Genomic DNA, 17,412 nt, shown 5'->3' on the forward strand with positions numbered 1-17,412 from the left:
TAATAAAGATAGAGAAATAGATATCATTAACACAGTTGCAGAAGCGGAGGCGAACATATCAAAACTCCCACGCGATGTACAAGACGAAGTAAGATTGGAGTTAAAGAAGAAATTACCCAGACTGGCTAAAGAAATTTATTCCAATTTTGATCCCAAACAACAGAAAACAATAAAAAACATGAAATCGAAAATTGAAGATGACAATATTATAGTAACCAAGGCTGACAAGAGGGGTGCGATCGTTTTGATGGATAAAGATACATATATCAAGAAAACTGAAGAATTTTTTGATAATAACAAATACACATTAGTAACAAAAAATCCGCTAGCTAAAATTCAACGCAACTTAAAAGCCTTACTTAAAAGATCCACATCTCTCTTTACTGAACAAGAACAATTAAAACTTGTCAATATGAATCCTAGGCTCCCGGAAACTAGAGCTATGCCCAAAATACATAAAAAACATATTCCGATTCGTCCGATTATCAATTGCCGTAATTCTCCCACGTATAAAGTCTCCAAATACATTCACAATTTTTTGAAAAGACATTACACTTTTAACAATAAACAACCATTAAGAAATTCCATTGACTTGTGTGACATTTTGCTTGGATTTGGCGTACTTCCAAACCAGATGATGTGTTCGTATGACGTAGTGAATATGTTCCCGAATATTCCGACAGATAAAACTCTTAATATCATTCATGATAATATTTGTAAACACAGTAATCTTAGTAAAATGGAAGTAGAAGAATTCACTAGATTGTTAAAGTTCGTATTAGACAATAATTACTTCACATTTAACAATAATATTTATAAACAGAATGGATTAGCAATGGGTGACCCAATATCGGGTATCCTTGCCAACATATTTATGGATTCAATCGAACACAATGAAATAATAGCAAAAATTAAAGGAATAGATTTATGGTTGAGATATGTAGATGATACATTTGTAATCATAAACAAAGATGTCACTAATAGTCAAGAAATCTTAAATAAATTAAATGAAATCGAACCTAATTTGAAATTCACGAGAGAGGACGAAGTCGATAACTCATTGAATTTTCTAGATATAACAGTTACGCGTAAGGTTAACACTTTTGATTTCGAAATATTTAGAAAACCGACACAATCATCTACAACTATAAACAATTCCTCTTTACACCCGAGTTCACATAAACAAGCATCTTTTCACAGTCTAATTTATAGAGCACTTAGAATCCCTCTATCTCCCAAGAATTTGAAGAAAGAATTAAATTATATTAGATACCTCGCTAAACAAAATGGTTTCAAAATAGAAATGATCAACAAATTAATCAATAAAATTAAGAACAAATTATCTACGAATCTGATACCAGAAAAGACCAAAAAACTGAGTATGCTACATTCACTTTTAATAATCCAGCTATACACCAGATTACTAGCGTATTCAAGAAACATAATTTTAATATAGCTTTTAGAACTACTAATACTAACCAGTCCATATTCTTTAATCATAAAAAAGTTAATTATGATAAGAATCGTTATTTAGGATCGGGAGTATACAGACTTAAATGTACTCAGTGTAATTTTTCATATGTTGGACAGACTGGGAGAAATTTTATGACAAGATACATGGAACATGTTAACGCGGAAAAACATAGGAAATACTCAGCGATGAGTTTGCATATGAGGGAGACTGGTCACAGATTTGAATCCATAGAGAAAGACTTAGCGATAATTAGAAACATACAAAAAGGAAGAATGCTGAACGAATTAGAAAGTTTATACATCTATTTAGATCAGACGTACAATAAGCAAACGAATCTCAATGAAACCACGGACAATAAAAGTATGCTACATGAATTAATGCCGGAATTATTAAAGTCAGTTAGTTCGAATAAATTTAGGATACCTAATATATTTAATTCTTCAAACCCTAATACTCCTCCCATACCTACAGATATTAGGCCTACTTCCAGCAATGCAGTTGACTCCGCCCCTTTGTCAGCCTCGTCACATTTGACTCCACCCATCCTCTCCTCCCTTCCGCACTCCCCTATTCCTTCCCCTCCGAGTTCACTACCGCCTCTGCAGCACAGTTATAACACCAGACTCAGAGCCAACAGACGGGCAGCAACCAACTCAACAGTAGTTAACAAATAACAACTTCCACTTACATGTAAGTCCTCATCTGTTTCAAAATTATGTAAGACTGAATTCTCTCCTTACGTTCAATTTCTTATTTCTTCTTTTCCTTCTCTTTCAGAAAACTTATTTCTGCATCTGTTGACATTTTCTGGCAAGGATTCAGCCATTTTATTACCTACCGGTGCTAACGGCCTCTTACAATTTTTCAATAGACGCTTCTGCCTTACTTGCTACGAATTTCATCAGCGGCCTTGAAAAGATTGTATTCATGACAATCAAGTTTATGCTTGTGTACACGCCCTCATGTCGTTGGCTTTTTATTACTACCACTTTGATTTTCCAATATTTTATATGAACTGTTTTAATTAGAATTTTAATAGAAGTTTTAGTCTCCGACAAGATTATAGTTTAATCATAAGACAGTTTTCCATTAGCATCTTTTTATTTTATCATTTTTCACATTTTTATTGTTCCGAATTTTAATAACAGACTAAACTTTTAACTTCCACTTTTTATTTTAGTTGTATTTTTGATGATTGTATTTAACTTCCACTTTTAATTTAGTTGTATTTTTGATTATTGTATTTAGGCTGAAGATGCCCTTAATTGAGGGCGAAACATGTCCCATGTAACTAAGAATTTAATTATGTAACAACTATAAGTGAAAATATAAGTACTGAATAGGTGGAATAAATTAAAACACCTTTTTTATTGTTGAACTGTTATCTGTACATCTTCCGAAATGTCGAGAGTGAAGTACAGGGACGTTGATTTTATTTATGCACTTATTGAGCTCATTTTGATTCGTTCACGTTTTATGCCCGATATAATGAAATGTTTGTGTTTACATGTACTGCCACTGTTTGTTAACTTGAAAACAGCATAGTGTTTGAAGAAAAGTCTCACAACTGTTCAAATTTTGTGTTATTTTAGTTATTTGCTTTTAAATATTAATTTGATACATAAATAAAAAATTTTAAAGTTGTATATCTTAATTTTTGGCAGGCCATGGCCCTTTGGGGCTGTTGCGCCATGGGGTTTGGTTTGGTTTTATATCTTAATTTTACGTCTGATTTTTGTAATCATTGCATAATATCCACGTATTTTTCCTCCTCAAGTTTTGCCCTCTAAATTTTAAGAAAAAAGGGGGAAATTATACGAGTAAATATGGTAGTTGGATATAAGGATAACATCCAGGCAGAGGAGGTGACTAATACTGGTGAAGTAATGAAACTGACCTGTGATAATACAGATATTTACAAGACAAAAGAACTTGACAGCTAGAAAAGAAGCTGGGATTGATAAGATTTCTGGGGTTATACTAAAGGCAATAGTGTCGTATCTGAAATACATATCTGATTACTGTTTGCATGGAGGAGAAATACCAAATGAATGGAGAGTTGTTATAGTAGCCCCAGTAAACATAACATATTTCAGGTCATTCAGTTTAATATATGTTGCTTGTAACCTGGGAAAGAATTCTTTCTGATTATATTAGACATGATGCTTGCAAAATTATAACTGATTTGATAGATGGCAGTTCGGGTTTAGGAACTGTTATTCCAGTGAGGCTCAACTTGATCTAAGGAAAAGAAGGAATGGTTGAAATCTGTCATGAGGGTGCTCATAGTAGAAAATCTGTTGTATTTCTTGGCAATGAGATATTCTTGATAAAGATCTCACTATTCTACGCATAGAAAACAAAGGCATTCTTTTAAATATTTATGAAAATATTTTTATTCATCTCGATCAAAAATATAACTCTGTTGGTAATCTTAATGAAATTTCTGAAAAAATCTAACATTTGTTTCGGTTATTCAAAATTTTTAAGAAGCAGGACAATAATTCTACCATAGATATACAAACACAAACTACTCCTAGCTCTCCTCTTGTCCTGCTACTACTAGTCCCTCTCTCAACTTTTCCTCTGCCTCCCCTCAACTATTTCAATACAAATTGTCCATTATTAGAAATTATAAATTTTCCAGTTAACTCATTCTTGGTTGCCAGCATTTCAAATTATGAATTTACTCATTCAGGACAAATATTTCAGCTTCCCTGTGGGAATCAAAATTTATATCATCCCTTTGTATTGAAAAGGTCGAATTATAGATCTCTGAGAGAATGATCATTCAACTTCAATATGGATCCAACAAGAAATTAATCACATGCAATGCTCCAAGTTTTTAGTGAAGAGATGGCATGGAATGGCAGTAGACAAATAATCTTGAGTGAAATTTTTAACGGTAGGCAAGATCATAATATGAAGATAAAATTGGAATTCAAGGGGACGAATTGGGGCAAATATTCATTTATAGAAAGAGGAATTAGGGATTGGAGTAATTATCATGGTCAATTTCGAAGTTCTTTGAAATCATTTAAGAAAACAATAAGTAAACAATTGATAAAAAATCTGTCACCTTGGTGACAGCACTATGTGCATTTCATTGAAACATGACTGACTGATTGACTGATTGATTGATTGATTGATTGATTGATTGATTTCTCAATGATAACCAGACAAAGTTTAGCATTACCTCACATTAAGAGAATTTATGATTATTTATAGATAGCTTTATACTACTCCCTAAAAATATGGGTTGTTTCCCATGTACAGATGACAACTTGCAGCAACTAAAAGAGAGCTCATTTTCAAGCGACGATCGGCGAGAAAGTAATTACTGTTTGTAAACAAGGATAACAACTTCAACTGACCAATGAGATTAGAATTTGCATTAGTAGATTAGCAGATTCGTCAAATTTTGAAATATTATCCTAACTGGTATCCATAGCTGAATCAAAATTTCTTTTTGTTTGTAGAACTTATTATCTTCATAAATTTGTATTTAACAATTGCTGTACTATTATGATAATTAGAACATTTTTTTGTAGAGGAAAGTGTGATGTTTCTAAATATTCCTAAAGTTATTACAATCATTGCTTTTCCTAGCATTGACAAAATTTCAAAATCCATCAAAAATCCTGCAATTTCTGGAGGGTAGCACATTCAAATATGGCCATCTCCAATGTGTTAAAATATTAGGAGCTGTTAAGAGGAATGTTAAAAAAAAAAAAAAAAAAGCACCACAGAATTTATTTGATATACCATCATCAGTCAACTCTCATGAACTAATTAAAATGCACAGATTTGGCATGATTACTGTAACCTTGCACATACACCACTTAATGCAATATATCATAAAATATCCTACTTGGAGAAATGTGTTGTGCGAATGAACCATTGTGTGAGCACCTTCTTCTCCACTTTAGCACCGGAACGCCAAGAACAACCGCTGGCATCTACTTGTTCGTCAGCCAAAACAGTCTGGTCCACTGGATCCCAATTAACGAGGGACTGAAAGAAACTACCACTTTCATAAATGTTTCCAATAATTAGCTGAATTTTAAAAATGGAAAAAGAACATGCATTTATGAAATAAAAAGGCAAACTCAAGAAATGGTGAAATTACATTCTTATATTTTTAAACACAATCTTACTCATCACCAGATTCTCATCAAACTTCTTCTTTTTTCTCCACCGATTTTCCCAGATTTGTGGAGTCGCAGGTGTGAACTGTGTCGCACATGCGGATTTGACCCTGTTTTACGGCCAGATGCCCTTCCTGACGACAACCCTATATGGAGGGATGTAATCACTATCACGTGTTTCTGTGGTGGTTGGTAGTGTAGTATGTTGTATGAATATGAAGAGGAATGTGTTGGAACAAACACAAACACCCAGTCCCCGAACCAGAAGAATTAATCAGATGCAATTAAAATCCCCGACTTGGCCGGGAATCAAACCCGGGATCCTCTGAACCGAAGGCCTTAACGCTGACCATTCAGCCAAGGAGTGTTGGGACAAACACAAACACCCAGTCCCCGAATCAGAAGAATTAATCAGATGCGATTAAAATCCCCATTCTGGCCGGGAATCGAACCCGGGACCCTCTGAACCGAAGGCCTTAATGTTGACCATTCAGCCAAGGAGTCTGCCTCTCATCAAACTAATATACCTAATTTCTGTAATTTAAAAAAATATATCTTCTCTCCCTACCTCCCACCCACCCAAAATAAAAATTTCCATGTAATACAAATAAAGTACAAATGACTTCCACCACTGAATAAAACACTATTCCAGTGTAGTAAAGATAGCAGCAAAATGACTTACACACTACACCTATAGCTTTTCAGTACATTATATGAATTACATAAATACAAGGCAACCAAAAACTTTATTAATGGAGAAAGAAGAAGCCATTTTGAGTTCTTTTGAACATATTTCAATATAACTACTTTTACCCTTACATCTGCATTTTGTAACTTTCAAAGTTTTTGGGGAAGCTCACTTTGTTTTACGTTTGTTTGTCAACTTTGACACTGAAGTACTATTGTAAGGAAAAGCACAATTTCCTACTTGCACTTAACTTTTAGGAACCTTGAATTAGACTTAACTGGTTCTTCTACATCTCTTACTAAACATTCTTTATTCTTTAAACTTTTATACTTCCCTGGTTTAAGAGGGGGTCTACCCCACTCTAAAACAATTGAGTATTTCCATCTCCTATTGTTTTTATGTTTGTCCTTGTCTCTCCTTAACGTTGCTTTCTCTACATGCCTTAACCTCTTGCCTTTATCTTTCCTATCTGTGACATGGCATATACAGGCTGGTCTCCAGTGATTAACATTTAACACCACCATGTTAAATTGAACATGTTAGAATTGACATATATGTTGTCATTGCATCTTCCAATTGACTTTGCATGTTACGTAAGAATGTTGAGGTTAACACTTTTAATACGTTGGCGTGTTTTCCGCTCCAAGTCGAAAACTTGTCAAGTCAATTTGTTGTTCGTGAGATGTCAGCACCGCTTCGGCAAATTCCGTGCTGTTTCCATGCCAACAGATAGTTTAAACGACGTGCTTCTCGTGAAAAAAGTAGGATTATAGTTACAATCTACAAATACAGTTCACGCACGTGTTGTTTTCTCTGCACTATAGGGAGCGTGCACGGCCGCTCTTAGCACCTCTAGCGGAAGAAATTGGTAACATTTTGGTGATCTTGTCTTGAGCAATCAGTCCAGGCTGTGTAACTCTGGGTGTGAAATTGTGGTACTAGTAGTAGTGTATCAAAATGCCTAATCAAATAGAAACTGTTGTGCAGTTAACTGCCATAACACACAAAGGAACACGCATGGAAAAGGAATTACATTTCACACATTTCCTGGTCGCCCATAAGAATCGGACAGATGCAGGAAGTGGATTTTGGTTGTGGGAAGGATAAAGTAAGTACAGTAGGCTACCTTATTTCATTTGTGACATAAATCACGCATTTCATATCACACATTTCAAACATACCAGGTATGCCAAGTCAAGAACACATTCATTTAAGTACACTTTGAAAAAGTACATTTCATTTCAATTATGCATTGCAGCAGGTTCGTATGTTTATATTTATGTCCTTCCATGTGCACGTGTCTAGCTAATTCAAGAGCACATGCTCTCCAAAATACCAAAATCTAGCCTTCCAGAGGCACTTTTTACAATTACAAAATGTTGGAAAAGAGCTAACAGGCTCTCAGTTTCTCAAGCCTACTCAAGGCACATCAACTCACAACCTCCGGCCTCTCAAGGCACAACTTATAATTTGAAAATAATTTATACAGGGGTATTTAATACCCAACCTATGGGGTCTTAATGGAAAAGGACAGGTTAAATAACTGGCCCAAACCCAAAAGGAATGGAGGCGTACCCTGCACTCCAAGATAATAAACTCTAAAAAAACCTAAAGAGCCAATGAAACAGGGGCTATTCCCAAACTACTGAGGTGACTTGTATAGAAATTACTTGAACACATTATAGAAGGAAAAACTGGTACAATACGTAGTCACCTCAAACCAAGATGAAGGGGAGCTCAAGAGGGTACATCACTCTCTATCCCCGATGTACAGTTAAAGATTTTATGAGAATTTTACATTAGCCGGAAGAAATTTACATTTTATAAACGTAGGTTACATCGTTAAAGATTCGGACCTTCCCCTTGGAATAATCTGCGGAGGTAGCTACAACAAGAAAAATGTAATTATGTGGCCATACCTTGTAGCAGTTCTAGCTGCCGACGAAAGAGGCTGCCCGTCTCCTGCTTAACACACACACTCAGATAGATGTTGATCAATTGGCCAAGAAATGTGAAAAGCCGCCGTTTATAAACCCTCAGGGAATATTCGAGATCATTCAAGACTAAACTAGCCACACCCTCTCAATTTATTGGTTGATTTCAAAAGTTGCACTCAGAATCGAACAAGCCTGTGATAGGTGGAAAATTAATTACAGAAATTAGGGATTGGCTAGATTCAAAATTGGCGGAAAGAAAAAATAAATATTGCCAACCCAAAAATAAATGAACATCATTCAGTTACAAAAACCTAGAAATACAAAACTTCTTTAAATTATAACTTGTTACACCTCGCACCAGGGTGCATGATCATAGTTTTTAGTAGTGTCATCTGTGGAAGAATGTCCAAATTTCTTGATGAATGGCAAACAAAACAAGGATACATTCACTCAGTTTAGGCAACTGCACAATAACAAAATTACATCATATTTCTGTGGTGACATCTTCTGAGTAAAGTTCTAAGTTGGTGTAGTTTCTGTTTCACTGTTTTACCAATAGAGGGGTTCGTTTAGGCGCTGAATTTGAATGCGCGGCGTTGGGGTGTACCTCCCGGTATAATAATAATAATAATAATAATAATAATCATCATCATCATCATCATCATCATCATGGCCGCCAAGCTGGAGTCATGAAGTGGAGCTCCGCGATCTTGACATCTTTTCTCGCGTTCTGTGTAGTGTCGGTGGGTATCAGGGAGTATTTGAGCATTTGATTGGTGTGGTGATTATGTAAACGTGTTGTCTTGGGAGTCTAGAGCTTGTTTTGATTGATTTGAGGGCATAGTTTTGTTTCATTTTATTGCCCTAAATGCCTCCATGTTGGATTTAACTACAATTACTCCATAGATAACTTACTAAGAGTGTATGTTGGTTACTAACCTTGCCCTAACCACCACCCACTCGCTAAATTTTCTTGGTCTCCATAGATACTACCAACTAGATATATAATTCCACTCTTCCACTGAGGCGTTTCTAAGGCAACAGATCTTAGCCTACTGCTGGGAGCCATCTTGGTGGTCTGTGATAATATAATAATAAACATCATAGCAGAACATCAACTACCCGTATGGACTAACAACCCTTACGATGAGGGTGAATCAAAATGAATGATTCATCCATCCCGGGCTCACGCCCACTAGCTAACATCAACCACAAACTTAGCATGATGGAAACACAAGTGACAGAGCAACTACCTCAGGCCTGCACTGCTAACAGTAAAGGCGAACCTGGTCATTCGGATTCTGGGGGACCAGAACATCATGCAGGGAAGAGTCGGAGCTTCCCAAAACTTCTGAAACCCAAGGGAACGCAGTTCATTGGCACACTCAACGTACAGACTCTGGCTAAAACAGGCAAACTCAAGATTGTGACTAATACCTGTGACAAGTTTAGAATTCTTATTCTTGCAGTTCAAGAAACGCGATTTTGTGATTACGATCACTTTGATTCAGGTGGATATCGAATATATAAGGGGAGGCCTGCAACTAAACTCACAAATAGTAATTTACATATTTTGGGCACTGCATTCCTAGTACATAACAGCATACAGAACTCGGTGATAAATTTTAATCACCTTCGGAACGTCTCTCTCTACTCACGGTTAAATGTGATAACAAAGCCTACACACTGGTTAATGCACATGCTCCGGTGAACAGTGAAACTGACAAAAGCAAAATTGAGAAGTTCTGGTTGCAACTCGAACGAGCACTCACCAAGATACCTCACCATCACGTTAAAATTCTCCTTGGGGACTTCAATGCACAAATCGGCAGGGAACGAGAATACAGAAGCATCATTGGGTGCTTTTCAGCACACAAGAAGACTAATGCCAATGGACATCGCCTAATCAACATATGTAGAATGGCTAACCTCCAAATAATGTCCACACACTTCAAGAAACCTCCGTGGAAAATGACCACTTGGAAATCACCAATCAACTACATAGGTGAATACCAGACTGATTGCGTAGCCATCACAAGAAAATACTCTCCTGAAATCATTTATGTGCGAGTTCGCAAGGGTTACGTAGAGTCCGACCACCATCTTTCACAAATCAAAGTCCGCTTCAGACCTAACCGGAAAAGTTATCAGAAACCTAAAATACCACACATTGATCCAGAATACTTAAAAGATCACGCACAGGAATTCATGGAATCAATCCAGACTAACACAGAAACATGGGACACCCTTCTTGCAACCATTCAAGACTAAGTGAAGAAACTTGGCCAACCTCCACGAAAACGTAGACACAGGTGGTGGACTGCCGATTGCGATAGAGCTCTGGAATCCCGCATGCAAGCCTGGAAGAATTGGCATAGTCACCAAACACCAGAAAATTGGAGTAACTTCATAGAAATACAGAAGCGAACAGCCAAAAATATTAGACGAGTTACACGTACCTACCACCTCAATAGATTGTCGGAAATCGATTACGATTTCAAAAGGAACACCACTCGAAATTTCTATAGAACTTTTAGAGAAGAACTGACTAACTACAAACCCCCTAGTATTTGTTTTCGTCGCATCGATGGAACACTTAAGCCGAATACAAAAGCCAACTGTGACATCTTAAAGCAGTACTTTGAGGCGGTACATAACTGTGAACCTCCTGCCGAAAAACTGCAATTCAGCATATCCACCCCAAACCTTGATTCACTTCCACCAACACATGACGAGATACAGAATATTGTATTAAATCTGAAAAACAACAAAGCACCAGGGGAAGATGGTGTAACTGCCGAGATGCTCAGGATCGGAGGTGAGGTCATTATTGACCGATTACAAGCCATCATTGCGGATATATGGGAGAGCGAAATCATACCTGCAGAGTGGACAGCTGCTTTGATTCATCCTCTACACAAAAAGGGTGACAAGACAGATCCGAACAATTACCGAGGTATCTCTCTCCTCTCAATTGCTTACAAAGTATTCTCTCGTGCTCTCCGTACCAGATTAGAACAACAGATAGAATGGAAGAATGGAGAATACCAGGCGGGCTTCAGACCTCACCGATCGTGTGCAGAACAGATCTGGAACCTCAAGATGATTCTCCAACATCGCCAATCAATTCGAACAGTGGTCACTTTTATTGACTTTAAAAAAGCTTACCCGCACTCCCGAGGAAGCCAGAACCGCTCTTGAGAATCTGCATGAGATTGCTATTAAGACTGGCCTCCAAATATCATATGAGAAAACACAATACATGGACTCCAAGAACACCAGTGTGGAATCACTTGGGACCAAATATGGCAATATCACACGACTTAAACATTTCAAGTACTTATGTGAAATTATCGGAAGCACTGGTAACGACAGGATAGCCAACAAAACCCGTGCCGAAAAATTACGTAAAGCCTACACAGTCACCTGGAATATCTACAATAAGAAATCCCTTTCCATCCAAGCCAAGCTGCGTCACTACCATACAGTAGTTCTTCCTGAAGCACTCTACGCGATTGAAACATCAACACTGACCATCAATATCAATGGCATCGAGAAAATGGAACGGCAAATACTTAGGAAAATATTTGGACCAAAGTTCCAAGATGGAATATGGATGCGAAAAAGCTCGGAAGAACTCTACTCGCTGACCGAAAGATTCACGTCAATAGCTCGGAAAAGACGTATGCAATTCTATGGACATCTAGCACGAATGGACGACTCGCGACTGACCAAGAAAATCTTCCTCATTATCAGCGGAACCCGACAAAATAAAGTACGGTGGCTTGCTGACACCCAAAATGATCTCGCAGAAGTCGGCGTTAACCCACTGACAACTACACGGGCTACATTTAGACACAAAATTAACTTGCACAGCTTTGAAGCCAGACAATGTACAAGAAACTTGAAACTCCAGGAGCCATGGACTTAAAAAAGACGACAGACTCACAGTGCGAGGATGAAGAAGTTTTGGGAGGATAAGAGAAACAAGAAGAAGAATGCTAACTAATGGTTCTACATGCTCCTTAGAGGGCCTAACGCATATATAATAATAATAATAATAATAATAATAATAATAATAATAATAATAATAATAATAATAATAATAATAATAATAATAAATGTTTTCCTGCATTTCAGTGCAGATGAAACTCCATCGGAACCCACCAAATGCTCTGTCATTTGCAGTGAACATTCTGTTGGAGGAAACCCAAGTAATATTGAAAAGCATCCATCATATATACCAATTGTGTTTCATGAGAGCTATAAGAAGAAACCGAAAAGAGAATGTGATGTATCCCGGTTTTAAGAGTGAGTAAACAAATGAAATGCTCAAATATACATACATCTTCTAATCAGGAAACTTATGAATTTATTGTGAAGGAAGAGTGTGAAAAACTACATAAGTCGGTGCAAGCAGCATTTGAGATTGAAGCAATGACTTTCGAATTCACTTGTGTTTTTAGTGGGAATGATGTAGGCACACAATACAACTCAAGCACAGTACCTCCAAGTATTTCAGGGAAGGTGTATAAAAGCTGTGGTCCCAACAGCCCCCTGGACATACGCAGAGGATTTCATGGATACCAGAGCATAAAAAATAAGGCACAGTTGTAGGATTTAACAAGTGTTTCATTTGAAACATTCAGTTTTTTTACTTTCTTTCTTTCTAAATTGTCTATAAATATACTGTAAGTAATAACGATGTTTCTTTACTCTTTTTAATGAAAATGAAATTGCACTTTTGCTTCCTTGGCAGTCATATTTGGTGTACATCGGACTACTGCTGCGCGAATATTTTTTACTGCTCTCGGACTAGTCAAGAAACACACTTTTAATTTAATTTTCTGGCCTAGCAAACTATCCGTGCAAAATACTTTGCCTGGCGCTTTTAAAACATTTTATCCTGACGCACGAGTTATAATAGATTGCACAGAAATAAAATCAGAAACGCCAGCAAGAACAGATGAGAGATATTACATGTATTCTTCGTACATGTCATGTTATACATTTAAATTTTTATTAGCTGTGGCCCCAAACGGAACTATTGTTTTTGTTTCCGCTTGTAATGGTGGAAGAACTAATGATACTTTTATTGTTAACAATTCAGGCTTCCTAAATCTTTTGAGTGAAGGGGACGTTATATTAGCCAACAAGGGATTCCCAGGTTTTAAAACACAGTCACCTCATTCTTTACTTGTTATGCCACCTTTTCTTCACAATGGGAGATTTACAGAAGATCAAGTGTTGCAAACTCAGAGTGTAGCAAGTGTGCTTAATTCATGCTGACAGATGCATACAGAGGTTGAAAATTTTCAAAATCTTGAAAAATATTCCTGAAGATCTGTTTCCGTATATCAGCGACATTGTTTACGTAGCTTGTGTGCTAGCAAATTTCTTGCCACCAGTAATAAAGAACGTAGAACTGTAACCTCTGCATATAATCCACTCGTATAAATCCATCTTATCAGAACCTCGCTTAGCAACATGGCGTGTTATCTACTTATTCCAACTGAATTCCTGTTTATTTGCTTCCTGGATGCTGCCTGTCAATAGCTTGTCAAAAGCACAGTCAATTTCACCGGAAATCTCACTCGTGAAATTTGAGTTTTCACAGATTCATAGATATCAGGTAGTTAGAATATTGTTATTCATTTCGCCCTGTGACAACAATATCAGGTTTAAATGTATTTTTATATGTACAGCATTACAACTTCCATAGCATTACTTCATATTTATCTTGACGACAAGATGCAACAATATTTTTTGCCGTAACTATGAAGCAAGTCTTCCAGCGGAACGCACTCTCACTATATTAATTCTCGGAACTCCGCCAGAGTGCTCTGTTACTAGTACCGTGCATGCTCCCTATACAAAAATTTATAGTCAGAAATGGAGTGGAGCAAGGAGATCAATCTGGACTAATTAATGACATAATAGAATGACCTCCTTTGTGGGATGTCTCATCGAAGGAACCGAGATAAAGCGAGGAAAGCTGACAGTTTCCTGGAACTCAAAATTATCTATAATTGCTCCTATGAGGCATTGAAAAATAACTAGCCTCCCTCTGCTCCCAGTACAGTCGAGAATTGCAAAAAGTTCAGAAAAGTCGGTAGTCGGGGATGAGAGTGGACAAAGTTTATACTGTGCGAAAATGTAGAGTTATCCCAAGATGCAGGCAAGGTGGAATAGCTGCTCATAACCGTGTATCCTCCTTTCATATGGCAGGAAGTAATTTTTCCAAAACTACATTAAAATCATGCTCAGACATTCTCAGAAAGTTTTAAAATCCAACCTGGCTTCTATTTTTAGCTCATTTAGAATGTCATCCACATTGTGCCTTTTATCGAGATATTGTCGTACCTACTTTCTCCTTTTATTCCTTCTCAAGACCTTGTAAAAAGCAACAGTGGCAATAACAAAGTCCAAATCCTCTTCATCTGAGTCCATTATCCTTGTTTGAAAATACAAGACACCACAAACTGATAAGATGAACTACCTGTATATAAACAGAGGAAGTCAAGTTTACTGTAATAATAATGTTATTTGTTTTACGTCTCACTGACTACTATTACGTTTTCGGAGACGACGTGGTACCGGAATTTTGTCCTGCAGGAGTTCTTTTACAAGCCAGTTAATCTACTGGCACAAGGCTGACGTACACTATGTGATCAAAAATATCCGGATACCTGGCTGAACATGACGTACAAGTTTGTGGCGCCCTCCATCGGTAACGCTAGAATTTAACAGGGTGTTGGCCCACCCTTAGCCTTGATGACAGCTTCCACTCTCACAGGTATACGTTCAATCAGGTGTTGGAAGGTTGCTTGGGGAATGGCAGCCCATTCTTCACGGAGCGCTGCAGTGAGGAGAGGTAGCGATGTCGGTCGGTGAGGCCTGGCACGAAGTCGGCGTTCCAAAACATCCCAAAGGTGTTCTATAGGATTCAGGTTGGGACTCTGTGCAGGCCAGTCCATGACAGGGATGTTATTGTCGTGAATTATGAACAGGTGCTCGATCGTGTTGAAAGATGCAATCGCCATCCCCGAAGTGCTCTTCAAGAGTGGGAAGCAAGAAGGTGCTTAAAACATCAATGTAGGCCTGTGCTGTGATAGTGCCATGCAAAACAACGAGTGCAAGCCCCCTCCATGAAGAGCACGGCCACACCATAACACCACCGCCTCCAAATTTTTGTTGGCACTACACACGCTGGCAGATGATGTTCACCGGGCATTCACCATACCCACACTCTGCCATCAGATCACCACATTGTGTACCGTGATTCATCACTCCACACAACATTTTTCCACTGTTCAATCATCCAATGTTTACGCTCCTTACACCAAGCGAGGCGTCGTTTAGCATTGACCTGCGTGATGTGTGGCTTACGGGTAGCCACTCAACCATGAAATCCAAGTTTTCTCACCTACCGCCGAACTGTCATAGTACTTGGAGTGGATCCTGATGCAGTTTGGAATTCCTGTGTGATGGTCTGGATAGATGCCTGCCTATTACACTTTACGACCCTGTTCAACCGTCGGTGGTCTCTGTCAGTCAACTGACAAGGTCGGCCTGTACGCTTTCGTGCTGTACCTGTCCCTTCACGTTTCCACTTCACTATCATATCAGAAACAGTGTACCTAGGGATGTTTAGGAGTGTAGAAATCTCACGTACACACTTCTGACACAAGTGACACCCAATCACCTGACCACGTTCGAAGTCCGTGAGTTCAGCGGAGCACCCCATTCTGCTCTCTCACGATGTCTAATGACTACTGAGGTCGCAGCTATGGAGTACCTGGCAGTAGGTGGCAGTAAAATGCACCTAAGATGAAAAACGTACGTTTTTGGGGGTGTCCGGATACTTTTGAACACATAGTGTATATGAGCACCTTCAAATACCACCGGACTGAGCCAGGATCGAACCTGCCAAGTTAGGGTTAAAAGGCCAACGCCTTAACCGAATGAGCCACTCAGCCCGGCACATATTCATAAGTGTGGACACAATGTTAATTGAAACAGTATTTAAAATTTAACAGTTAACATGTTGATGGTGCCACCAGTTAACATTTAAGAGTTTTAACATTTAACATGTTGTTGTTAAATGTTAATCAATGGAGACCGGCCTTAATGATGATCTATTTTCCATAGGATTCTGTATCCTTTTTAGGCCTCAAAGATTTAAATATTTTGAGAATATAAAGGAAGATGTATTTTGGTTATAATGTAAGGACAACTTTGTGCTGATTTTAAGTTTTTGTTTTTGAACAATGCGTACTAGTCCAAGTGTTTGAAGGAGATGAGTAGAAAGATTTTATAGTAGATAGATACAGTTTGATATTGAGTATAGTAGAATTTTGCTGCATATTTTGAATTGTCAGTAAGTGAATTACACTGGAGGTAGTTTGCAATTTTTTTTTTGCTTTACGTCGCGCCGACACAGATAGGTCTTATGGCGACGATGGGACAGGGAAGGGCTAGGAGTGGGAAGGAGGCGGCTGTGGCCTTAATTAAAATGGGAAACCATGGAAAACCATTTTCAGGGCTGCCGACCGTGGGGTTCGAACCTACTATCTCCCGAATACTGGACACTGGCCGCACTTAAGCAACTGCAGCTATCGAGCTCGGTTTGCAATATTTGTTGGCAGTTGAGATAGTGTGAATGTTCACGTGTGACCATAGTTTATCATGGATGGTGTTTGGACACAATGAGTTAACTACTCAGTTTTGAATTTCATTTTTATTGTTGGGCATACAGTAAGCTCACGATAGGGCTGAGCAGGCACTTCCTTCGTTGTAAATAGCAGTAATTACTTTGAGATTCAGGCATTAAGATTGTTGTGTGCTTAGTGTCGATGTACTTAGTGATGGATTAGGTTGATTATAGTATGTTAGTGGGATCTACCACAGGTCATGGCAGGCATGACTTACTGAATCAGCTGTGATGTGTATTCCAAACTAGTGTTTCATAATCAGCGTGATACAGCATGAAGGCCCAGCTAATGATGACTACTTTCAACCACTAAGTTATGGATTTTCAAAACAGTTGTCTTGTTTCTTTTATTGTACTTCCATGCCTTAGGTCATTACAGTTGGTAAGTATTAGGTGTAAGATGGGTTAATCTGGTAAATCCTTGTGTTTTCACATATTATGTGTTACTCGAG

At 37.9% G+C, this 17,412-nt stretch overlaps 1 protein-coding gene across 2 annotated transcripts in view; it reads right to left on the bottom strand.

Moving 5' to 3' along the window:
* Positions 1-17,412, bottom strand: part of LeuRS-m (Leucyl-tRNA synthetase, mitochondrial) — a 144,391-nt gene that overhangs the window by 74,292 nt on the left and 52,687 nt on the right. For both annotated transcript variants that reach the window (XM_067145231.2, XM_067145230.2), the window contains exon 4: positions 5,346-5,488. In XM_067145231.2, coding sequence (XP_067001332.2) covers positions 5,346-5,488 — 143 coding nt within the window. The remainder of the gene's footprint in view (positions 1-5,345; positions 5,489-17,412) is intronic.

Source organism: Anabrus simplex, chromosome 4 (assembly GCF_040414725.1).
Source record: "Anabrus simplex isolate iqAnaSimp1 chromosome 4, ASM4041472v1, whole genome shotgun sequence".
In the NCBI taxonomy this organism is placed as follows: Eukaryota; Metazoa; Arthropoda; class Insecta; order Orthoptera; family Tettigoniidae; genus Anabrus; species Anabrus simplex.